The following is a 25,823-nucleotide window of genomic DNA, read 5'->3' as shown; positions in this document are numbered from 1 at the left end:
CACTCGAGCAAACTGCTATTCTCGCCTAGGCGAGATGAGCTCGCTTGGGCGAGAATATCAGTTCTCCCCCACTGTTCCACACATGTTCAACCATAAACTCATTCACAACAACACCCAAAGCATTTTCACGCTATCATAAGCAACATACTATCACCAGAAACATGAAATAGGACCAAAGCATGTAAAAAGTGAATTAAAAACATGAATCCTAACTTCCCTTATCTCGAGTGGGGTTAAAATGCTAGCATAGAAGTCCACTAAGAAGAGGGGAGTACGACGACTCAAACAGTGCAGTAAAACTGGAAACAAACGTACAATACTAAGCATAAGGTTTTAGATTCAACTCAAAACAAAGACTAAGGTACTGGAATGGAAAGGGAAGGGTAAAGTCCAAGTTCAACTTACCTGGATGAGACTTTAGAGTGAAACAATAGTTGCTCAAATGATGCCCTAGTAGAGCTCTACGTTTTCAACTACAAGGGAGTAGGGGAACAATCTTCTCTGAAAATTTGCAGAATGAAGGTGTTAGGGTTGGTTTAGGTGGTTTTGGGCACCTCATGGACCAGTCTTAGGCCCAACAGATTGGGACAACCCCTTGGTTATTAGGACAGAAAATTAATGGCCTTTACAGTAAACATGTAATGGTACCAATATGCAAGAAGATAAGAACATTACGAATATAATACAAACAATTAATATGAGTGTAATCAATAATAAACATGTGATGGTACGAATATGCAAAAGATGAGAATATTTTGAATATAATACGAAATAGTTAAAATATAATTTTTTTTCTAGAAGAAGTAGCCTTTGAAAATTTAAATAATTCTTTTTAATAATTATATTATAAATTTTCAATCTTAAATAAACAATGATTGAATGAAAAAAATAATAATCTAAGTAAAAAAAAAGTTTAATATTTATCTTTTTTTAATTACGGTTAAAAATTAAAGTTTTCTCTTAGATGTTATTTCAAATTATTAAAATATAAAATTTCTTATGTATTAAATGTTTAAAACAATTAAAATACTATTATGAAAATTGAATGATAAATATTAATAGAAGATTTTGTTTTTTAATTCTATGAATTTAGAAAGTAAATAATAAAATAAAAAAGTATATATTTTGTTTAATTTTTTACTTATTTTAATTTTATATATTATATTATTTCTCTTTGACATAAAATGAATGTATAGAAATTACTTTTATAATATATAAATATATCATTCAATTTATGGATATTTGACCTAAATATTTATATTAAAAATATTATTTTATAACTTTTTCACATGCACAAATATGAATTATTTTCCTCTTTCTATACATACATCTAATTAAATTTATAAATATTATACTTTTTATTACAGCTCATTATATAGTTAGATTTATTCGTTTTATAAATTATATATAAAATAAATTATTTGAATGAATAATGTATATAACATTTTTTATTTAAGTATATATCTTCTAAAAGAGATAAAATATATATATATATATATATATATATATATATATATATATATATATATAAAAGAAAAAAAAGAAAAAGAAGATAAGGTCATGAGAAAAGATAAGAAGGAAAAAAAAAGAAAACCTTACCTCCACCTTCCCCGTTATGATCAACCATCCCATCCCACCTTATCTGCTCCCTCGCCACCAGCCCAGACGTCGTCACCCCTTCACTGACTTTATCGCCAACACCCCCCTTCCTGCCCAGTGGGAACCCTTCACGTTGGACCGCTACACCGGCGAAATCGACCCTGATGAACACCTCAAAGTATACATCACCCATGTCGCCCTGTACACGTCCCAAGACGCAGTCTTCTGCAAAGCCTTTCCCACCACCCTCAAGGGCCCTGCTCTGGAATGGTTCACAACCTTTCCGCCTTACTCCATCGACAACTTCGACGTTCTTTCACACATGTTCTCCACCCATTTTGCTGGCAGTCGTCCACACCAAACTACCACAATCTCCCTCCTAGGCATTAGACAGGAACAAGGCGAACCACTTAAAGCGTTCACAGATCGCTTCAATAAGGCAGCTCTTCGCACCCCACACCTCAACCAAGAGATGATCCTCCAGTGCATGGCACTTACCCTACAACCCGGCCCCTTCGCCAACAACGTCTACCTCCATCCACCTGCCTTTATGCACGAACTTAAATTGTGCGCGGCCGACTATGTCCGCATGGAGGAGATGCAGACCCTCCATACCAAATTCTGCAGCGACTATGTAGCCACCATCGCCAACCCTACCCTGCAACCTCCCCGCCTTGATACCCGCCTACACGAGCCCCGCCAACCCCACTTCACCAGATACGCCCCTCTTACCGTAACCTGCTTCCGCATCCTTGATGAAGCCTTACAAGCTGACCTCATCCCTCCACCACGTAAGACAACCACACCTCCTAACGCTGATATGACCAAGTATTGTCGCTACCACCGCAACCATGGCCATACTACAGAAGACTGCAAAACACTCCAGGATAAGATAGAAGAACTGGTTTGTGCTGGTCATTTTCGCCGCTTCATCTGACGAGACGATCATTCCTCTCGATCCCGCCACCCCCTCGATCCGACCACAAACGCCCTCCACACGACTCCCGTCACGACAGACGCCTAGCTCAAACCGCTAACCAGGAACCCCAACCGGCCCGTACCGACATCACCCCCACAGATCCTCCACTACGTGCCACTATCAACACTATCTCTGGTGGCTTCGCTAGTGGAGGATCCACTTCTTCTGCCAGAAAGAAACACCTCTGCCATATTCAATCCATCAATCATATCACCCATTCCCACCACAGACGCTGTATGCCTCTCATCATCTTCACAGATGACGACTTTCATGGCCTCGACCATCACCAAGATGACCCCATGGTCATCACCGTTGAAATCGAGAACTACGCCGTTAAGAAAGTCCTTGTCAACCAAGGCAGCTCCGTTGATATTCTCTACTGGGCCACCTACCAAAAACTCCAACTCCCAGACACCGCTATGGTCCCGTATGACGAACCCATCTATGGCTTTTCTGGCGAACAAGTATCCACCCGCGGCTACATCGACCTTCACACCATGTTTCGCAAAGGAACCCAAACCAAAACCATTCCAATCCACTTCCTTATCGTCGACGCACCAACATCCTACAATGTCCTCCTGGGTCGTCCTTCCCTCAACACCCTTGGCGTTGTTGTCTCCACCCCTACTTTGGCCATGAAGTTCCCTTCTCCTTCCGGTGACATCCTCACTGTCCACTACAACCAACGCCTGGCACGCGAATGCTACATGGCCAGCCTGCGCCCACAACTCCCAATTCAACAAACCAACCACATTGAGCGACCACCTGGCTCCGGCATCGCCCTATCAGGCGAAGATCTCGACCCCAGAGTAGGCCGGGACTTTCGTCTCGAACCAGTTGAGGAGACCTCCCCTCTAGAGCTTCCTAACGGTCACTCCATCAACCTCATCCTCATCAGCAACACCGACCTTTTCGCCTGGTCAGCCGCTGACCTACCTGGGGTGGACCCTCTAGTAGCATCCCACAAGCCATTCATCTATAAAGAAGCCCGCTACATCTCCCAGAAGAAGCTAAAACTTGGCGAAGAACGTCGACTAGCGGCTAAGGTTGAAGCCGAAAAGTTACTAAACGCAGGATTCATAGAAAAAGCTCAGTACACCACTTTGCTTTCTAACGTAGTCTTGGTGAAGAAAGACAATGGCAAATGGCGGATGTGTGTAAACTACACGGATTTGAACAAAGCTTGCCCTCGCGATGCCTACCCCTTACCCAATATCGACCGACTTGTTGACGGCGCGGCAGGGAATAAAGTGCTTAGCTTTTTGGATGCATATTCTGGGTACAACCAAATCCCCATGGCCGTATCTGACATGAACAAGATCGCCTTCATCACGGATGATGCCAACTACTTCTATAGAGTTATGCCTTTTGGTCTTAAGAACGCTGGAGCAACCTACCAACGGTTAATGGACAAGGTTTTCATTCATCTAATGGGACAATGTGTCGAAGTATATGTTGAAGATATGATTGTCAAGTCTCCAAGCCACCACCAACATGCCGAGGACCTCTCAACGGTCTTCTCCACACTACGCCAATTCAACCTTCGCCTCAACCCTGACAAGTGTGTATTCGGCGTTGACCGTGGTAAATTTCTTGGGTTTATGTTGACCCAACGCGACATAGAGGCCAATCCCGAAAAATGCAAGGCAATTATCGAGATGCGCAGTCCCGCTACCATCAAAGAGGTCCAACGCCTCATAGGCCGCTTCACAGCCATTTCCTGCTTTCTACCCAAACTGGCTGAACAAACCCAACCCATAGTCCAACTCCTAAAGAAATCCACCTGATTCACGTGGATTGATGATTGTGAACAAATCTTTCAAAAACTAAAAACTACCCTAACCTCACCACCTATCCTCCACAAGCCGGACACCCGCCAATCCCTCATCGTATACATCACAGCCACCGATCACACCGTCAGCGCCGCGCTCGTTCAAGAGATAGAAGGCACGCAGCATCCTGTCTACTTCGTTAGCAAAACGCTGCAAGATCCTGAAACCAGATATCAAATGGTAGAGAAGTTGGCCCTATCCTTAGTCCACGCAGCTCGCCGCCTACGCCCACTCTTCGAAAACCACAGCATCATCGTCAAAACCGACTACCCCATCCAAAAAATATTGCAAAAACCATATCTACCCGGACGGATGTCATCCTGGGCCGTCGAGCTGTCGGAATTCAACATTCGCTACGAACCCCACGACCCCATTAAAGCCCAATGTCTCTTAGATTTTGTCAATGACCTCCAGCACACACCCACAGAGGACCAGTGGACACTTCATGTAGATGGTTCCTCAAATCCATAAGGTGCCGGTGCTGGCATTGTGTTAAAAGGGCCTAACGACATCCTCATCGAAAAATCCCTTCACTTTGCCTTCAAAACATCAAACAACCAGGCCGAATACGAAGCTATCCTCGTCAGCTTTACCCTTGCCCGCGAAGTAGGTGTCAAGACGCTAACGTGCAAAACCGACTCCAAGCTTACTGTAGGGCACCTAAATGACGAGTTCCAGATTAAAGACCCCATCCTTCTACAATATTATCATCTGGTCCATGCAGTCATTCAATCCGCCTTTGAACGAGTCCGCATCGAACGCATCCCAAGGACCGACAACATCAGAGCCTACATCCTCTCCAAATTGGCCAGCACCAAATTAAAAAGCCGCCACCGATCCCTATTACAGCAAACATTATCTACACCCTCCATCACACATACCTGTCAAAACCTAACCTACGCCCCAACTGACAACACCACCCCTTCCCAAAACCATAACTGGACCACCCCCTATATCCAATACCTAAAAACCGGTAACCCCCCACAAGATGCGGACAAAACTTGGCTGGCTAAGGCCGCCAGGTATACCATGATAGGCGATGACCTTTACAAACGCAGATACGGCCAACCTCTCCTCAAATGTGTCACGGTAGAGCAAGCACAATATATTATTAAAGAGCTACACGAAGGCATTTGTGGCTACCATTCCGGCGCACGTACCATGGCTACCAAAGTCCTTAGAGCCGGGTACTTCTGGCCGACTATAGAAGCAGATTGCCAAGACTATGTCAAAAAGTGCAAACCATGCCAAAAACATGGTAACCTCATCCACCAGAAGCAAGAACAACTCCATCACATACTATCCCCATGGCCCTTTGCTAGATGGTGAATGGACATCCTTTGCCCCTTCTCACCCGACAAGGGGTAAGTGAAATTCTTAATTGTAGTCGTCGACTACTTCACCAAATGGATAGAAGCCAAGCCACTAACCACCATCACGGCCCAACAAGTTCAGCAGTTTGTTTGGAAAGATATTATATGCAGATATGGTGTTCCACATACCATCATCACAGACAATGGTCGACAATTCATAGATAAGGAGCTAGCCAAGTTCTACACTGGTCTGGGCATCAAACACATCACAAGTTCTGTAGAACACCCACAAACTAATGGACAAGCAGAGGCGGCCAACAAGGTTATCCTAGTGGAACTGCGCAAGAGATTAGATAGCGCCAAAGGCTGGTGGCCCGAAGAGTTAGTAGAAGTACTATGGGCTTACAGGTGCACCCCTCAATCATCAACAAACGAATTCCCCTTCAGCCTAGTTTAAGGAGCAGACGCCATGATACCAGTCGAAATTGGCGAACCCTCCCTACGCCGAGAACTGTACGACCCAACCCACAACCACCAAAACATGGCCACCCATCTCGACCTCCTACCCGAACTCAGAGAAAAAGCCCAGATACGCAACTTAGCCGCCAAACAAAGAGCTGCCAAAAAATATAATGCAAACCTATGTCCACGATCATTCGTAGCCGGGGACTTAGTATGGAGAATGGCCAGCAGTGCAAGAAAGAAGGATGGCAAATTCTCCGCCAACTAGGACGGGCGATACCGCATACGTGAAGACGCGGGAGGAAGAGCTTATCGCCTTGAACACTTATCTGGGGAAGAGATACCCAACACCTGGAATGTGTCCCACCTCAAATTCTATTTCAGTTAAATGTATACTGCACTAAACCGAATACTTGTAACCCTGGGTGTACTCTTTTTCCTCACTTGGTCTTTTTTCCCTAAGGAGGGTTTTGGCCAGGGAGGTTTTAACGAGGCACCCCATATTCAATAAATAAAACGAAGGGTTCTCAACTATACGACTTTCCTATGTCTTTATTTTCATATTCGTTTAAGTTCCCCACCCTTACCACTAGTAAGCGGCCTGGGTCGAAAACCCTTTACTCGTGGTTAATTCGTTTAAGTTCCCCACCCTTACCACCAGTAAGCGGCCTGGGTCGAACACCCTTAACATACAATCAATCGCGCCATACATACACCACAACTCATCAAAACCCAACATACACAATAACATATAGAACAATAATCGCATTAAACACAAAGGAAAGAGTGTACGAACGTAACATAATGTACTGACTATTACAGACATAGGCTCAAATAATATTTTCGAATCAACAAAAATCAAAAGTCCTACTATGCTGCATCAGGGGCCACCTCCTCGTCATCACCCGCTTCCCTCTCCTCTTTAGTTGCCTTCTCCTCTACCTCCTCATCTGGACTGCTTCCATTTTCCTTAACAAGCTTCCCATCAATAACGTCCTTGTTCACATCAAACGTCGAGTCCGTAATGTCAACCTCCTGATGGAAAAAGGATGCTTGACATAGTCCCTTCTCAAATTCGTTGATGTGCTCTTGTATAATGCAATTCTTCAGGTCATCAAGCTCATCTACAGCACCATCATACTTGTCTTTCAGATCATTGTACTCTTCCTCCAACTCCCTTATTCTCTTGTTCAATTTTTCCTCTGAATCCAAACATCGAACCCTCCACGTTGCCAACCTCTTTCTCTCTTCCTCCCAACCCTCATTTTCCTTCTTCCACGCAGCCCTCTCTTCCTCAAACTTGTCGACTTTCCCCTGCAACTCTTCTACCTTTTCCTGACCTCCCTCATTCACCTCCCGCCGATATAAAGACCCCACACGGCGGCTTAATATCAAGGTTTTGCTTCCAAACTCCACCATTGTCCTCACTATATGATCCGCCTCAATGCTATCAATGGAGTTTATAATGGTATTTGGGAGATTGATCGCGATATCTTTCCTGACAGATATTTCCAGCAACTCAATCAACCCAGATTCCGGCCCCTTCACTTCGCTAACCGACCCCCACTGGCCGACCCCGCCCCGAGTAAGGTTGCCCTTACTTTCTTCACATCCTTCCCCTTGTCGTGGCGAGGCGGCAACTCGGTCTTCCTCTTCGTTCCGTCATGCACGTGTACTTCCACCACGGACTCTTTCAGGTTGGGAACATTAGTCTTCCCAACCGCCTTCGCTTTAGCGGCCATCTCCTTCCTCAACGACTGGAATAGCGCCAAATTCTTCTTCCCCGATTGCGCCATGTGCCCTACAATAACATATTAAACCCCGTTTAAAACAACTTAGAATCAATAACACATTTTAAGTAACAAACAGATACCTTCAATATCTATAATCGGATGCACCGAATTATAAACTCTAACTAGGCCCTTAGTGGGCAACTTATCAACAAACTTCATCAATGTCTTCACCACCTCCTTATCCCTTGCCGACAACTCATCGATCCCCATATCCTTGTACCGAGAAGGAGTGCCCGTCCAGTTAAATGGGAACTTTGTACTCCCATCTGTGTTCAAGAAATAGGGCTTTCCCTCTTCCTTCACCACGACTTTGAAGTACCCGTACTTAAAATGCTTGAAGGACTGGGAAAATGCGTCCAATCTACTAATGCTGGGACGACTTATCAGAGACAGCCAAGTTGTCGGATGGCGGGGTCTAGTATCATAGAAATATAGGAAGGCATAAGGCGAAGGCTCCAAATATAAAGATTGACACAAAATGCGAAAGGCTTGCATGTAAGCCCAACTGTTTGGGTGCAATGGCGTAGGTGCTACGTCCAGCACGCGCAACACACCCATAGTGAAATCATCTAACGGCAGCCGCACATGCAGCTGAGAAAAGTGACACATGTACATGTAGAAGAACTTCTCTGTTGCCCCCTCCTGCCCGTGACACACACGGTCAATGGCGCTAACCCTCTCCAAGGAAATGATACTTCTGCTTACACTCTTTGCGATGACAGGCGTACAATTCAGCCAAGAGTTCAGAAGGCGAGACCACCAGAATAAGGATGATTGATTACGGACATCAGCAACTACCCACCTGTAACCGCCCTTGGCCGGCCAATTACTCTCGGCCAGCTCCTCTAGGGGATCTTCTCGGACCTCCCTCACCGTTTCCATAGGGATTCCACTTACATTACCACTAGAACTGGTACACTCCTCGTCAACTTGTCTACCTATACTCCTCCCCGACTCTACACTCTCATTACTAAACGTAGATAACGACATGCTATCACTACTAGACATACCTTTACTCGTGTTTCTGGAAAGATGTCGGCTGGAATTGGGAACTAGTCGGACAAGAAAACGCACACAAGATCTCTGAATAGGAAATTCTCGCAAATGAACCAGTAAACCCTTACTTGTTTTGAAATCCATATTTATAGGCCAGAATTCCAAATGGCAAAAACCCCTTCCCACCAAAACAACAACCCATACCAATCGACACAATCATTACAAGAGACATAACTTTTAAAAACGATGGTGCCAAAACCCCCTAATTTGACCCCTAACACTTCTTCACCTACCATCAACCTTTCATCACCATTAGCCTTAACATTGTTCATCACACTTAAAGGCTGAGGGACTGATGTACCACACCCAGCCGATCCCGTTAACATACCAACATATATCACCCTTGACCGACACCTATATCGGCCAAGGCTGGGGGACTAGTGTACCACACCTAGCCAACTCGACCAAATAGTAATAAAACGATACATATATTCCAAAGCAGTCAAGTAATCAACCTAGGCTGAGTTGGCCTGAGCCTTACCAGCCTAAACCGATAACCTGAATGTCTAGAGGGACAACCTGCAAAAGACGACACATGACCAATGTAAACCGCCAACAAAAGTAGTCGGCCTAGGCCGGCTACTCCAAATATATTTAATAAAATCCAAGCCCCCCTAGTGTTCAGTAGGTCCTCCTAAGGGCCTGGGTTAGGGCCCAGGCCCACTTACAGCTCAAACTAAAGCCCAAGCTAGGGCCCGACCCATGACATAACCAAAAATGGTTAATGCTCTATAAATACATGTGGACCCCAGTAATTAAAGGTACGCATTCATTACTTCATTAATCACTAATTTGACCTTCTGAGAGCTTTGACTTACTTGAGCTTCAGAGTCTCTTTTGTAGGTAACCCCTCCTAGGTCCAAGCTGACATGTACCAACCGGGAAGAGGCCAACTGGGGAGATAGTGGACTACATGGTAAGGTGACACTTGTGCCTAACTCATCTTATTTGTTCTTTGTAGGAACAATGGTTATGTGAGAAGAAGTGAGAAGGAAAGAAAGAAAGAAAGAAAGGAGAGAGAGAGAGAGAGAGAGAGAGAGAGAGAGAAAGAAAGAGAAAGGAGGAAGAGGGAGAAAGAAAAGGAGAGTGTAAGACCCACAAAATTTAAATAATTAAATAAATAATTATTTAATAAAGGCAGGTAGGAGAAACCTTTATGGCATTAAATGTTAACTTTCATAACGTGGAAAAGTATTAGCTCAAATGGTTGAGAGTACTTTATTGTGTGAGAGGACTTGGGTTCGAGTCCTATGTATGCCATCTGTGTATTATTTTGATATGAGATTGTGATTAGAGCGTGATAGTAGGATATAACCTTTGAAGCATGAATTGTATCACGAAATATGATGTGGTTGAATTGGTTGTGCACTTGAAATTGAATTGTGTGGTGATGGGTTCAAACCTTGGCTTGGACAAAACCATAGACTTTCTTTTTATCAATTTTATTTTTGGGTAAGAATGTGAAGGGGCGGGAGAAACCTAGCTAGAGGAACAACCAAGGGTGCTGAAAATCAAATAGAATGGCAACTTGAAGGATCAAGGGGAGTTCATCAGGGATCCAAGGAAAAGCTTCAGTTTTCAAGCCTAAGCGAGGGAACCAGGTTAGGGGAGTTCCCATGATTGTTTGATATTGTATTTTATTCGTTATTGACTGGGTTATGATGTATGAGGGAATGGGGGTTGTTATTTTCGTGAAAATCAGAATGGAAAATCGGGTTTCTGGGATTTTTCCAGAAACCGCCTGACGGGTCGCGCGTGACCGCCAGGCGACACACGCACCAGACCCAGTTTTTGGGTATCAACGATGAACCGCCTGGCGGTAGAGGATGAACCGTTAGGCGACACGAACACAGTTTCACGATTTTTTGGTTATTTTTGATGCTTTTGGAATATCTGTGGGGTGGTCGTGATAATTGTATGTTCGGGTATGAACTTTGATGTTGATATACGCTACCTATGTGGATTTTGCGACAAGACATTACTTTTGATGTGAAATTGTGTAATTAGGGTTTATGTGGATGGTTGGAAACAATTATGCATGTTATGAATTCGTGATTCGATATGATGTTACGAAATCCGATTATCCTATGATTTACTGATGTTTGTTGATGAGTATGAATATGTGAATTGGTGTACCATGAGAATGGTTGATGTTTTGTTGAGTCCTCACTATGATTTCATGCCAAGAGAAGTATGAGGAATGTGTGAGTGTGTGTGAAATCTCGAGTAGGAACAGTACGAAGGGACAAACTTTTACTACAGGTTATAAAAGGGTGGGTGTGAAATGTGTGATATTGCATGTTGGTGTCATGTGTTAAAAGTAGATAAAGGTGGGAGTTATACGAAAGATATTGCATATGCGATATATATATATTACATTAATGAATGAAAGTACTTGCATGATAATATGTTACATTATGCTGGTAAGAAAACTGTTGTGGCATGAATCCTATAGGTAGTAAATGGTAGGACCAAAGCCAGTGAGCTTGTATGCATGATGTTGAGCATATTGGTTGGGTTGTGAATAGATGTGATGTAAATTAGTTAAAGGTTGGTGTTTGGAAAATCATACTATGATGCAATTCCCTGTGTTGAGTGTTTTGTTATCCTTTAGAACCAGTTTTAGTGTCAAAAACCAGTAGCATCGGGCTACTGGTATAGCGCCTGGCGGCGTAAGCGAGCTGCCAGGCGGACGAGAGTTAAATCAGGGACAGTAGTCACAGCGGACGCGGGGTGCCTGGCGGTGGGTGATGGTGGGGCTAGGCGGTGACAGCGGAACAGTGCGCCTGGCGGCGTGGTGATGTCCGCCAAGCGGTGGCGGTACTGAAAGGGTACTGCAGGCGCGTGGTGCTTGGCGGTGTGTGATGCCCGCCATGCGGTCTGGAGCTAAGTTTCGCCTAGCGGCGTGAGATGCGCGCCAGGCGGTTTGGGTCCAGTGATGGTGCGCGAGGAAGGTTTTCTACACTGCTTTAGGGGATGTTGTGATGCGATGCTTTGGCTGGGGGCCCAGTTACGAGTGTATCTTGTATTGGGGTAACACGTGACCACTCTAGGTTGTAGCCTGGTGGTTTAGGAAGTCCAGTGGAGTGTGCGAGTTGTGGCTCGTACGGCGAGGTTTCGGATGATTGCCCTCTTCAATGGATTCTGATAGAGATTTGGTAGTCTGGGAACAACTACAAACTTATGTTTGTTTTGGGGAACTCCACTTGGTGTCACGGTGAGATGTTGTTGCAAAGTCATTCCCACGTGTGGACTATCAGGTGGTGGCCTGTAGTCGGAGGGGCGAGTAGACACTCGTGCAGCAAAGATCGATCATTTATCTCACCTAAAGGGTATAGAAAAGATAGACGTCTAAAGGTAGTTGAAGGAAGTGAACTAGGAATAATAAGGAAAAGAGAAAACGGTACTAACCCGAGTTTACTTTTGTTAATATGGTATTGATTATGACATTGTTGTTTTTATTTAAATGAGCTCACCCTATCTGTGTGAGTGTGGCGATGATCATGTAACTTGTTACATGGGAGCAGATGTTGATGCAGGTGGATAGACTGAGACATAGAAACGGAGAGGGGATCCTATGGGAGTTTACTGATTTTTATTTTTTGTTATGATGTGGATTTGATGTAAAAAAATTTTATAGACATCTACTTTACATTTTGTTTTTGCCGCGCTGTATGGTTAATTGATTTGGCGCGTTGGACTTTGAATTTAAATCTACTCCCGCGTTTGGGAAATGTTTCATAATAAATGAGGTTGTTCAGATAAATATTATTGTTATTTATTTTATAAGTAATTTCCGACAAGGACGTTACAGAGAGAGAAAGAAAATAGAGAAAGAGAAAGAGAAAAAAAGAAAGAGAGAGAAAGATAAAATAGAGAGAAAGTTTAGAGCAAAGATTCAAAGAGATCTTAATTCTCTAACCCTATTATTAGTGTGCCCTTCAATCAATAAGGTAAGGGGGAGTGAGGTTAAACTCTTTTTATATTAATCTTGATAAACTCATGGGTGTTATGTTAATCTCTTATTTATTTTGAATCATATATTATTTTATTTACTTCCATTCAACTTATTTTCAGTTACTATCCTCTTATATTTATTTAATTTATCTCTAGTTATGTACTGATTTGTTCCTTTACTTTATTTAATTTATCTCCAGTTATACATTGATCTTGTTTATTTATTTTATTTAATCTTTACTTATGCATTGGTCCTGTTTATTTATTTATTTAATCTCCAGTTATGCACTAGTCCTGTTTATTTATTTTATTTAATTTATCTACAGTTATGCATTGGTCTTGTTTTTTTTTTTATTTTAGTTAATTTATCTCCAGTTATGCACTAGTCCTGATTATTTCTTTTATTTAATATCTAGTTATGTACTGATCCTGTTTATTTATTTAATTTATCTCCAGTTATGCATTGGTCCTGTTTATTTATTTTATTTAATCTCTAGTTATGTACTGGTCCTGTTTATTTATTTCATTTAATCTATCTTCTGTTATGCATTGGTCATGTTTATTTATTTCATTTAATATATTTCCAGTTACGCACTAGTCCTATTTAATTTATATTTTTGTTATTATATTTATTTATAACATTCTAATCCTTATCTTGTTATTTATTTAAAGTTCTTGCTTTGATTCTTATTTTATCATTATTTTATAATAAATAACTAAATAAATAAATGTAAAATAAAAGTAAATATTATTTTATTCAGTGAGCTTGGATAGAAGAAAATTACATGTACATTTTATTGTTATTTTATATTCTTTGTGTATAGTTTATACAATGACATGATTTGATAGTCATCACATTTTATGACCTTTGAAAATATCCAAGAGTATGTCAGTTAAGTAAGAGTTAAGTCTAGTTGCAATAAGTTGAGATTAAACTAGTGTCAAAGTGTTTGTATTTGGGAAGTCACAGTTTGGTACACTACGGGATGAAATGGATGAAAGGCAGGGATCACGGTGGGGTCTAAGCAAGTTTTACAAAGGAGGTGAATATCTGGATAGTTCAGAATAGCACACTGGACTAGGATATTGATTGGCCAAACTTGGGACTATCCGATACCTGTTCGGTATCGCCAATGTTAGGTAGTGAGTATATATCTCTTTTGTGGGCCGATAAATGGCTAATGTTCTCGAGAAAGAAATAATTATGATTGTACCAATGTTTTATGAGAGATACTCAACTACCTAATCACTTCCCAAAGTAACTTTTGATGTTCATAATGGATCATCAGAAGTGGAATATGAATTCATATGTCTCGTAAAACAAGATATCAAGTTTTGTTGTTGTAGGTTCAGATCTAGGCCCCTATGTCTGTATTGTTTGTTGAGTTTATTAAGATTGATATTTAAGGCTTATAAAGTCCTCATTCCTTTCATATTTTTCTTTCATATGTACCTGTTGCAGGAGTAGAAGAGGAAACTGCTTAGTGAGAGTTGTTCGGGATATAATTGACGGATTTTCTGAAGATTGACTCATGGATAATTTCTATTAATATCTTTAGGAGATATTAAAAATATAGATAATCTTCTATTCTGATGTAAGACTCTTAATATTATACAAATATATATTTTTGTAATATTTCATGAACAATTACAAAGATGTACACTATATATATATATATATATATATATATATATATATATATATATATATATATATATATATATATATATATATATATATAAATATAAAGTTATGTTATTATTAATGTTCTCTCAAGGAAAATCTTATGGTAACAAAAATTAATTTCATATCTTTTTATCAAATAATAATTATTTAATATAGTAGTCGAAACGTCATATTATGGGTCGGCCTTAGGTACAAAGAAGGCTAGACCCTTAAACATTAAGACAGAAAATAAAGCGAGTCTTACACACACAAAAGTAAATGAATCTTTATGATTTTCTTTTATATTTTATTATAAATGGATTATGTTACTATAAAATTTTACCAACATTATTAATATCATATAAACTATAACATTGTCATGCATTAAATTTTTTTATCAAACTTGAAATATATTAAGAAAATAAAAAAAACTACGGTTTCATCAATTTTTTTAGTACATTCAATAACACAACCAAAATCATATATATATATATATATATATATATATATATATATATATATATAAAACTCTGATAATTTCTTTTATTTAATATTTTAATTATTATTAATAGTATTATTTTGATTCAAAAATATAATATATTTAAAATCAATCAATTCTATCAAGTTTATTTTATTAATATTTAATATAATTAGAAAAATATTCATAGAGATTTATCGTAAAAATACTAGTTTTGTTCAATTGAAAATGAAAATACTAAAACATTTTTTGATTTTATGAATTTTTCTGATTAAAACATAAGACAGAATAGTAAGAAAGAATAGTATGAAATGAAAATGTCATGTTCCGTTCTTGAGTAGAAATTCTTTGAACCAATTGACGATAGTAATGCATGCAAGCAATCTAAAATATAACACCCCATTTAATTAATAAGGTTAATTAAAGGAATGTCACGTAGAACAGTATTAGAAGTAAGCTTCTGAAGTATAGACACTACTCCTTACAATTTTCAAAGAGGAATTCGAATAGGAAAAAGGTACACCACGATGCTAATAACATAGTAAAAAGATAACTCAATAGTAATCAAAAATAAAGTCCAAAGACAAGAAATACATGGGCCATAACCCTAATGAAAATCCCAAACAAACAAAATTCCAGTCCAAGCAGACTATGCAGCGAAACCTCCATCACCCTGATGATCACGGGGAGTTCTCACATCTGCTCACATCAACAAGTTGATGATCATTGCAAAAAGAGAAAACCACACAATAGAACATACACAAACAAGAGGGTAAGCTAGAGTAGAAAACAATTTTCCATACAGTTATATAAAATTTCACAATTCAAGATGCATATGCCAACCAATCATGTTATGACTCTTCAAACAATACACCAAGACTCAGACATGACACATCCAGATACATATAATTTAGTCGGATTCAGTGGATGCTTGCACTTATGGTGGATTTCCCTACTCACCCCCGAACTAAGTGTTACAATGTTTCAACCCCACACACAAGGTTAGCCCTTAATGAATTTCAGGCCTCCTGCTACTCTCACCAGAAGAGTCAGTCTGCTCTATGTGAGACTAACTAACTCTTTAGAGTGTCAGGATGCAACATTACCCTGAATCCTTACTAAATTATATAGATGGGGTACCACCATGAACTCCCACTAACAAGGGTCATGGAATTACATCCCGATCAACTGAGGCACCACCATGAAGTCTCACCTAGAGGCTCATGGAATTACGTCCTAACCAAATGAGGCACCACGACGAAACTATCGTGGAATTACGTCCTAACCAACCCAATCATCATGCTTCCAACAATCAATATATAATCATTTATCATGCCAAAACCAAGCCACTTTGATAACCAACCATCCCATACAAGTCCATTCCAAGGTCATGTTAAATTTATCAATCACAGACCATAAACCATTCTACTCATACCCATTCACCCAATTCATGCTTTTTAAAGTAATTGAATCAATCCACAAGTTCAAGTTATTAAAGTAAGGAATTAAAATTCTGCAGCAATTCTCGCTTAAGCTAGACTGGTCTCGCTTAAGCTATAAATTCTCGCTTAAGCTAGAAATTCTCGCTTAAGCTAGAAATTCTCGCTTAAGCTAGATTGATCTCGCTTAAGCTAGAAATTCTCGCTTAAGTTAAAATCCCTCGCTTAAGCTAAACTGACAGATTTTCACTGGTTTCAACATGTAAAAACACAAACTCCCAAACAACAAAAATTTAAGAAAACACAAGCATGTTGTATAAAATGTTGGCATCATATTTCATGCTTTAAAAGAGTAAACAAATCAATCATGGGAGCATACAAGCATTTAACAACTATCAATCTCGCTCAAGGTAAGGAGCTCTCGCTCAAGCGACAGGGGTCTCTCGCTCAAGCGAAAAGCTTTCGCTTAAGTGAGATTGAAAACAAAGAGTACTTCAAGTTCTCGCTCAAGCTAGCCCATCTCGCTCAAGCGAGAGGCCTTAGCTCAAGCGAGCACTCGAAACCAAAGGGGGCGAGTTACTGCCATTCTCGCTTAGGCGAGAGCTTCCTGTTTGGGCGAGAAACAACTTGCTTAGGCGAGCATAATAGATGTCACCTACTCTCACGCATGCAAAGCCAAAAAATTCATCCAGAAATAGTACACATATTATTTTCACACCATCAAAAGCACATCAAATCATCAAGAGCACCCCACAGTACCAAAACAGGCACATTATTTATAAAAGCATGAAAAATCTCAGCTTCCCTTACATGGACATATGTTAGTGGAAAGCACAGACACCTACGACAACGAACCCAACAGCTCCAGGAGCATACTCAAGAGTTGAGAACAGTGACATAGAATTAAAACAGGATTACTACGGTGAATCGTAATACGAACCACGAAAACAAGCTAGAAAATAAATAGCATGAGCGGAAGAACAACTTACGTGGATTAGAGAATGAGGTTAAGTTGACTTGAATCTAAATGAGCTTTGAACCCTAGCAGAGCACTGTTTGAGGGGAAAAGAGAAGAGGAGTAAGGTGGCTGATTTTGCAAAGTGGGCAGAACATGAGAGAGTTAGGCTAGTTTAGGGGTTTTGGGATGCCTTATGGACCAGCCTTAGGCCCAATTGACTAAGAGAGGCCCTTAAATTTTAGGACATAATTAAAGTGGATTTTACATAAAGAAAATTATGCAAAATGTTTACAGAATTATTAAAGGTTATTCGAACGAGAAACACAAATACATGTAATAGTATTAATTTGCTAACTAATTTTGAATTTAAAATAATATTACAAAATGCTGCACTTATAAAAAATTTACATTAAAAATTTAAAATGAAAACAAAATTGTAAATTAAACTTTTTATGATTATTTGTAATGTTTTTAAATAATTTTCACATATTTTCAATATTCATAATAGTTGATAAATAAAGTGAAAACAAAATTTACCAGTAAAATTAAAAAAAATTGTCCGTCCTTAAAAATATAAGAATATATTATAATAAATAATAATATTTAATAATAATGCGATAACATAATATTACTAATATTAATGAATTTATAATATTACATTAAAAAATAATTAAATATTGATATCACCATTAAATTAAATAATGAAATATTAAAAATAATATTATTTTGAATTATATTTATGATTGTTTAAAATATAATTTATATTTTTAATTTGTTTATTTACTTTTAATTCTTGTGGAAGCAATTCTTGTAGAAACATAATATTAAAAATAATTCCGTGCGATGGACTTGTGAAAATACTAGGTTTCCTACGAAATGGTGTCTCCTTAAAACCCTAAGTTTCCTCTCCCATATCGCTACCTATCCTTTTAAACTAAGAGAGCATGTCCTCCAACCGTGTGTTCCAGCTTAAGCTTCATCCCTTAACAGGTAACTCTGAATGGATAGTCATTGAAGACAATGACGAGAGCTTCGACCAGAATTTCCACAAGCCCTTCCTTGCCACGACATCGTATTTGGACATGCTTAATGACTCCACCAGAAACGAGGCATTTCGCCAAGCCATTCAGAAAACCATCACCAAACCTTGCCATGTCCTCGATATCGGGTACTCTACATTCATAAATAAAAATATAGGCGTAGCTTAATTTGATTTTAGTCGCTGCACTTATTTGTATAACTTGATACCATACGGTCAGTGCTGGAACTGGGTTGCTTTCGATGATGGCTGCACGTGCCATGGGTGACGAAGGGAAGGTCACAGCTTGTGAATCTTACCTTCCCATGGTGAAGCTGATGAAGAAGGTGTTGCGCCTTAATGGCATGGAGGGAAGAGTCAAAATCATCAACAAGCGCTCTGAGGAACTCCAAGTTGGTCTTGATATCCCTTCGCGAGCACATGTTCTTGTAAGTGTCATTTTCAAAATTCTCATCTTGATGAACTTGTTTAAGTGTCCTTTGCAATTCCCCTATCATCACTTGACACGTTTTGATTCTCGATAGCCAAATGAATAATAGGAATGTCTGGATACAAGTTAGAAGTGCTTATGAGAACTTTTGTGCTTAAAATTTTTTTCTCAGTACATAAGCTCTCAAGAATTCCTTTTTAAGGTATGAAAATAGATTCATAATCATTTAGAAAGTTAAACTTTAACAACCGAGCTTTCAAAACAACATATTGATTCACTCTTTTAGAGTCAGTAAGGGTAAAGTATGCAATCTAAGTTATTAGTGACCAAACCAATGCTTGACATTTATGTGAGTGTGCATAAATTATCAACCTTTGATTTCCTTATCAACGACTGATATTAATCTCACTTTATTGGAGAAGTGAGATCCTTTGAGCACAAGCTAGTGCCATTGATGTCATTCCTCCTTCAAAAATAAAAAAGTTGAATTGAGATAATTGTTATAGGTAAGCGAGATACTTGATTCAGAGCTACTGGGTGAGGGGCTCATACCGACCCTACAACATGCACATGACAATTTGTTGGTGGAAAATGCCATGACTGTGCCTTATCGAGCAACTATATATGGACAGGTAATCAGGGGACATGACATACTACATTCTTCTGGGTCATCATTTAGGTTTTTGTTTTATTGATATTCTGGTTAAAGATGATATTTTATATGCTTTTATCATTACAGAAATGTTAGTAACGCACCCCATACCATATTTTGTTTGAACAAATTTTTACTATAAAATTTATTATAAATCATCAATTTTTGTTGGTCTCACATATTATTTGATGAGTCTCATAATTTGTATTTTTCAATAAATTTAACCAATGATAGATAATGTTTTAGAAGCAGTAGGTTAGAGAGTATGTTGCTAACACTCTTCTTATCATTATGAAGATCATTTTCATTGTACTCTTTCCTTTCTTTTGAGTTTTGACTTGAGTCTAACAGAGATTTATGCCTCCTGTTCCTTTGTATCTTTTCTTCAGCTGGTTGAAAGCACATTCTTATGGAAGTTGCATGATTTTCATAACAACGAGGCTACTGTATCTGATAGCATTCGACTTACTCCTCCAGGACTCGATAGTGTGCTAAGTATCAAACGTCAGCAATATGCGATGCATGTCGATCCTATACAGGAAGAAATAACATTGGTATGTTTAATGACAATTCTGTTATTAAATTAAACATTATTAATAGTAGTATATTTCATGCTCAAATTAAGATCCTCTAGCTTTCAGAACCCTTCAAAATTTTTGAATTTGATTTTTGGAAACGGCCAGAGAGTTATGGAGAAACTGAGTTGTGTGTAAAGGCAACGAATGATGGGAGAGTTCATGTTGTGGTCTCTTGGTAATCATTTGTTTTTTAATTCTATTTTAATTATGTTATTTGAGTATTTTATTTCTTTCACAGTCCTGTGTGTGATTCAGGTGGGTACTCCAACTTGATCAGGAAGGGACTATCTATTATTCCACTACTCCAAGGTGGATAAGCTCACCGAAAATTACAAGTGAGAGTCTGTTATGATTTCGTTTATTAGTTAGGGTGCATTTACTTCAACGTTACAAACTACATTATTATCATACATTGGTTTGATATTGTTTGAAAGTTATATGAAATATAAAGTATATTATTGTTAATCATAGGATATCTTGTGAATATTTACAATTTTTATTGTTAATTGTTAATATTTTAGAGTCTTCATTAATGATGTTGCATTGGTTCTACCCTAGGTCCTGTTGGTTGGTGTGACCACTGGAAACAATGTGTTTGGTTTGTTCCAGGCAGTGGTATTTCCATACTCAAAGGGGAAGAAATTCATTTACTTGCTACTCATACTGAAACTAGTTTCTCATATAATTTTGATACCGTAGTACCAACTACTGAGACTTTGAACCATAGGTGCATGACAGGAGATTTTCAGCTTGTACTACCACCAGAAAGAGCTGCAATTTATGCAGATAAAGAATGGAGGTTTTCAATGTTGAAAGCAGTACAAAGCATGGTAAAGTTATTCAAACTCCTTCCCATGCCATATGATTGAGCTTTCACTTGTATAGGAAACAAATTATAGACTAAGACTTCTTTTAGCTCTTCATAATTCAAGTTAACATATTCTATTTACTTTACCATAACTGATTATGTTTGCAATTGCAGGGAAAAGATCGCTTGTTATGCTTGGTTGTAGATGATAGTGTCTTTTTACCACTTCTTGTAGCAAAGCTTTCAGAAGCAAGTGTAATGTCATTACTTCCTGGGTTGAGGGAAAGGGGCCTCCAATACCTGCAAGCAGTTGCCCATGCAAATGGTTTGTCACATAGTTGCATTGAAGTTCTTGAAAAAAACGTGCAACATTTAAACATGCATGATATACATCAGAAAAAGGTTGAATTTTCTTGATTCCGCTTGGTTAATTTATTATGTCTTCAATTAGAAACATATATCATAGATACTCCACTTATGTCTGATGGATAAGTCCTAAATTTGGAATAACTTTGCAATTGAACCGAGAGACTTGGAAGCAGTGAAATGGACATTAATTCAGAAAATATTGTTTTACTTTGCCTCTTTTATTTTTTATATGGAACTTTATTACTTAATTTTTGAGCTCGTGAACACTTACTCATCTTTTTAAAATTAGTAGTAAATGCATAGATTTTATTATGTGATTATTATATTTAAACAATATCTCCTATTTCCTCCTAGTAATAAACCTGATGTAAAGTGGACCACTTTCTTTTCTATTTATTTTTTTATGTTATCCAGAAATTTTCTGCCATTTCACGTTATCATATTTCAGCTTAGAGTATGTGTTGAGTTATGAAAAAAGATATTGAGTTTTGAAGAGATATTATCATTGTCATTATGAAACTTAGGATCTTGTAGGATCCTATAAGGGATACTGTAATCATTATTCTAAGGTGGTTGAGTTCCATATATGCCCTCTTGTACGGGTGTACAAAATACAATTTTTATCTTCCAATACCTATGTTTTCTTATTATTTTTTCTAGTGTATGACTTATTAGGGTGTTTGTCATTGTTGGGTCGATAAATAGATCTTCCGTGTAAGCATGTAGAACTCTCTTAGTTAATATATGGTAGTACTTGAAATAAGAATAGAGATTTAGAGTGAATATGAGAGTGTGTTAACCCCTCTCAAGAGTTTCATATTTATAATATTTTCATATACATCACATAAAATGAACATAAGAGAATTCTAGAAGACATTTTTAGGAACTAGGATCAACACAAAGTACATAGCACCTAATAATAAACCCTATTAAAGGTCATTTATTCTAACACTCCCCCTCAAGGTGGAGCATACAAATCGTATGTACCAAGCTTGGAGCAAATAAATTCTATCCAGGGATGGTGACGGTGACGGTGTCTGACGGCAGCTTTGGCAGTGGATCCAGTGACAGTGGCGACGAAAATTTTCCTTAACGAACCTTAAGCTCTAGATACCATATTAAATACACATAGGGAGTTGTATTTATAATAATGAATATATGGGCTAAGCCCAAAATACACATAAAGAGTAATAACAATAGAAACTGAAGATAGGGATAAGATATCTAATGATCTATCTAACAACTACTATCAAACACCACATCCCAGATTTCAACCTTGAGGACAAGTTGCTTGTGCAGGAGAGGGTAATGTTAGGAAATTAAATGTCAATGTAAGAAGGAAGAAAAGAAATAGATAGTTGGGGTAGTTGGTTGGTTAGGAAGGTAAGGATTGATAGTCATCCTTATTGGGAGACTATATATAGCGGGCCTTTGGTTTGTAAGGGGTATGTTTTTGATGTTGAGAGATAGTAACAGGATCATTAGTGTCCTGTGAGAAGGGAAACATTATCCCTTGGCAGTGTACATGTTGTGGGTGTGTTGAAGACCAAATAAAACGAAGTATATTCAGTCTTATCTGGTGTTGTTTGTGTTGTCTGTGAGTGGAAGGTTCTGTGAATCGGTTTCTTTAATCTAGAAACCTAACAGATTACAATAGGTTTTTCAAGGAAGCACCCTGCCAAGGGTACTATTCAGTTATCCTCCTACAAAACCTTATTATTTTTTAATCTTTTGGTACATATTCATTTCACCTTAAGAAAGTAGTTTGTCTAAACGTATGTTGGTTTCTGTAGAAAACAATATCTATGCTGTACATGTGACGTTGATTCCTTTTCTTTGAAAGTTTAAGCAATTTCTCCGTTTTGTGTAGGTTGATCTGTTAATAGCTGAACCTTTCTATGTAGGACACGATAGTATGCTGCCATGGCAGAACCTACGATTTTGGTATATTTTTTATTAACTTTTCTTGCAATGATCAATTCTGTTTTATTTTTATTTTTTATTTTTATTATTTATTTATTTTTATTTTAATATTAGTTGTGTTTTAACAATTATAAATGATCAATGACAATATGATTTTAATTTGGCATTTAGCATTCTGAAGTTACTTTTGCTCCTTTTAGGAGGGATCGCACTACACTTAATGATATACTCTCTGAAGATGCTCTGATAATTCCTAGTAAAGGAATATTGAGAGCCTGCGCCATGTCTCTTCCTGTAAGTTATTGGGCATTAATCAAAGCTCAAATTTGTAGCTTAGGAAATTTTCTTTTATTTATGCATTGGATTAAGAGAACATAAATACTCTTTTTTGGTTGGTAATGGAGCCGTATACATGGATTAATGGGACACAATTTGCAGGATCTTTGGAAAAGTCGTTGTTCTCTGAGTATTATTGAAGGTTTTGACCATTCGGTTGTAAATGCTACATTGGGGGCCTGCGGTCATCTACCGGAACTAGAAGAATGTCCCTGTCTCCCTTTTTTCATCTGGCAGTGTGGAGAATTTGATGTAATTCATGTTTAGCAATGAGCTGGTTCCCTCAGTGAAGAAAGAAAATTCCACTTATCAAATAACAATAGTTTACTAGTATCAATTTGCTCTTATTGTGCATACTGTTTCAGGTGCTCAGCGAGACATATGACGTGATGGAGTTTGATTTTTCAAAACAAATATGCGAATGTCAAGGAAAATCTCAGGTATTATGACATATCATCATGTAAGTTTTGGACGCATTGGCATTATCAGCAAGTTTGGTACTTGGCGTTGTCAGGGACTATGATGTCTAGTTATCAGATTTCAGTTTCCTTTCAACGAAGAATTGCACAATAGTTAGTCCCTGGTGTAGCTTACTAACTGATTAGCTCGAGAGAAGCATGCTCATAGGAAAAACTTGACCTAATTATTTACCAGTTATTAACTGGAGATTGCATTGGCGATTAATTGACTAATTATATGGCCTATATATATATATATATATATATATATTACAGAATAGTAATTTGCAAATACAAATCATTTTTACATAATGAATATTGAAAGTTGTCTGTTGCAGGTTAAGTTCACCAAGAGTGGGGTATGTCACGGATTTGTATTATGGATTGACTGGGTGATGGATTTGCAGAATTCTATTGTGATTTCAACTGGTCCAGGTCCCTCTCACTTACCTTTCTAATATTATCAAAGCCTATGAAGCTCCTCTCTTCCATAACACTGCCGAATTATAATTTATATATGAAACACTATATCTAGACCTAAGACTAAACTCATTCTTGTAAAGGATCTAAAACAATTCTATGTGCTGTACTTTATTGTTCCCATTTTAAGATTGCAGATAGGAAGTATTGGAAGCAGGGAGTTAAGCTTCTTGGAACACCTAGAACAGTAGACCCTCAAAGCTTGACAAGTGTCCAACCTTGTTCTGCAGTTGTCGAAGCTTGTTTTAGCCCATTAAAGGGGGAACTCAAAATTATACTTGATTTTTTATGAAACCTTTGCAATCAATGGCACAGAAAATGTGTGTAGGGAACCGTGACATTGACGTTTTAGACACACATAAACTTCAACGCTACTAAAAGTAGCTTTTTGCATAGTTTTATCTTTAAGTTAGAATGTTTCCATGCTTATGTTTTTAACGTAGTTCCATGATCGGATATATTATTTAATTACAACAATTTAATGGCTTAATACAGGAACAAATATCAAATATTATTTAAAAGACTAAAATTTAAGACTGTAAAAAGGCTGCTTATAATAGGAGACTTATTTCCTTTCAACTTAAATATCTTAGTTAATTGTCATTCATGTATGTTTATTTTTATTCTGATACTGCGAGTATTTGAATGTCATTACATTTGTTGAGTATCTTTAACATGTGAACTTCTATTTGGTTTTGTTCAATTCTTTATATAGTTAACACATGGACTTAAATTTAATGAGATAGAAGGATTGTTGTCTTACAAAGAGTTTGGCTCTAAGATTGTTGTCTTACACATGTACCAATACTCTACCCATGGTAATAACTTTGCCTAGTTTCGAGGAGAGTCTTAAGTGAAGCATCTTAAATACATTTCAAAGCATTGATTCAAAACTTCGGTGCCAAAATTTTGCTTGTAAAAACCTTATCTCTATCAAATCCAATTGTCTTTGGAATGTCATGTAATTTAACCACCATTGTCATGAAATTTTCAACCACTGGTTTACTTGTGTAATTAGTCTTCAAAGGACAAAAATGGGAATACTTGTATAATCTATCTATCACAACTAAGATAACTATATTGCCAGGTGAAGGAGGGAGTCGTGTTATGAAATCCATTGTCAAATCTTTCCATATTTGTTCTGGTGTAGGGAGTGACTGTAGTAACCAATCAAGCATGGTTGTGGCAATTTTAGCTTGCTGACATATCTTTTTGCAT

General features: G+C 38.2%; 1 protein-coding gene across 4 annotated transcripts; it reads left to right on the top strand.

Moving 5' to 3' along the window:
- The first annotated feature begins 18,398 nt into the window (after positions 1-18,398).
- Positions 18,399-24,998, top strand: PRMT7 (protein arginine methyltransferase 7). 4 transcript variants are annotated; one of them, XM_028076348.2, is made up of 14 exons: positions 18,400-18,700; positions 18,792-18,999; positions 19,508-19,633; positions 20,043-20,207; positions 20,288-20,406; positions 20,487-20,566; positions 20,790-21,061; positions 21,214-21,364; positions 23,313-23,352; positions 23,532-23,625; positions 23,770-23,919; positions 24,033-24,107; positions 24,464-24,560; positions 24,743-24,998. In XM_028076348.2, exons 1-14 carry the CDS (start codon positions 18,477-18,479, stop codon positions 24,895-24,897), a joined length of 1,956 nt encoding a protein of 651 aa, XP_027932149.1. In that variant the 5' UTR covers positions 18,400-18,476; the 3' UTR covers positions 24,898-24,998. The 4 variants fall into 4 exon arrangements, with proteins under 4 accessions (XP_085530992.1, XP_027932149.1, XP_027932150.1 ...); XM_028076349.2 differs by having other exon boundaries at positions 21,214-21,441; positions 23,279-23,352; positions 24,736-24,998; XM_028076347.2 differs by having other exon boundaries at positions 18,401-18,700; positions 21,214-21,441; positions 23,279-23,352.
- Positions 24,999-25,823: the final 825 nt, after the last annotated feature.

This window comes from Vigna unguiculata, chromosome 6, assembly GCF_037176805.1.
Source record: "Vigna unguiculata cultivar grain cowpea cultivar isolate G323 ecotype 2 chromosome 6, ASM3717680v1, whole genome shotgun sequence".
In the NCBI taxonomy this organism is placed as follows: Eukaryota; Viridiplantae; Streptophyta; class Magnoliopsida; order Fabales; family Fabaceae; genus Vigna; species Vigna unguiculata.
The sequence above is the reverse complement of the archived record's forward strand: the minus strand, read 5'-3'. Positions and strand labels throughout refer to the sequence as shown.

Bases quoted from the DNA above. Each gene is read 5' to 3' on its own strand.
- PRMT7 (XM_028076347.2), top strand. From the start codon at position 18,477: ATGTCCTCCAACCGTGTGTTCCAGCTTAAGCTTCATCCCTTAACAGGT. The intron at 20,208-20,287 runs GTATGTTTAATG...AAGATCCTCTAG, and splicing joins TACAGGAAGAAATAACATTG to CTTTCAGAACCCTTCAAAAT. The intron at 23,626-23,769 runs GTAAGTTATTGG...CACAATTTGCAG, and splicing joins CCTGCGCCATGTCTCTTCCT to GATCTTTGGAAAAGTCGTTG.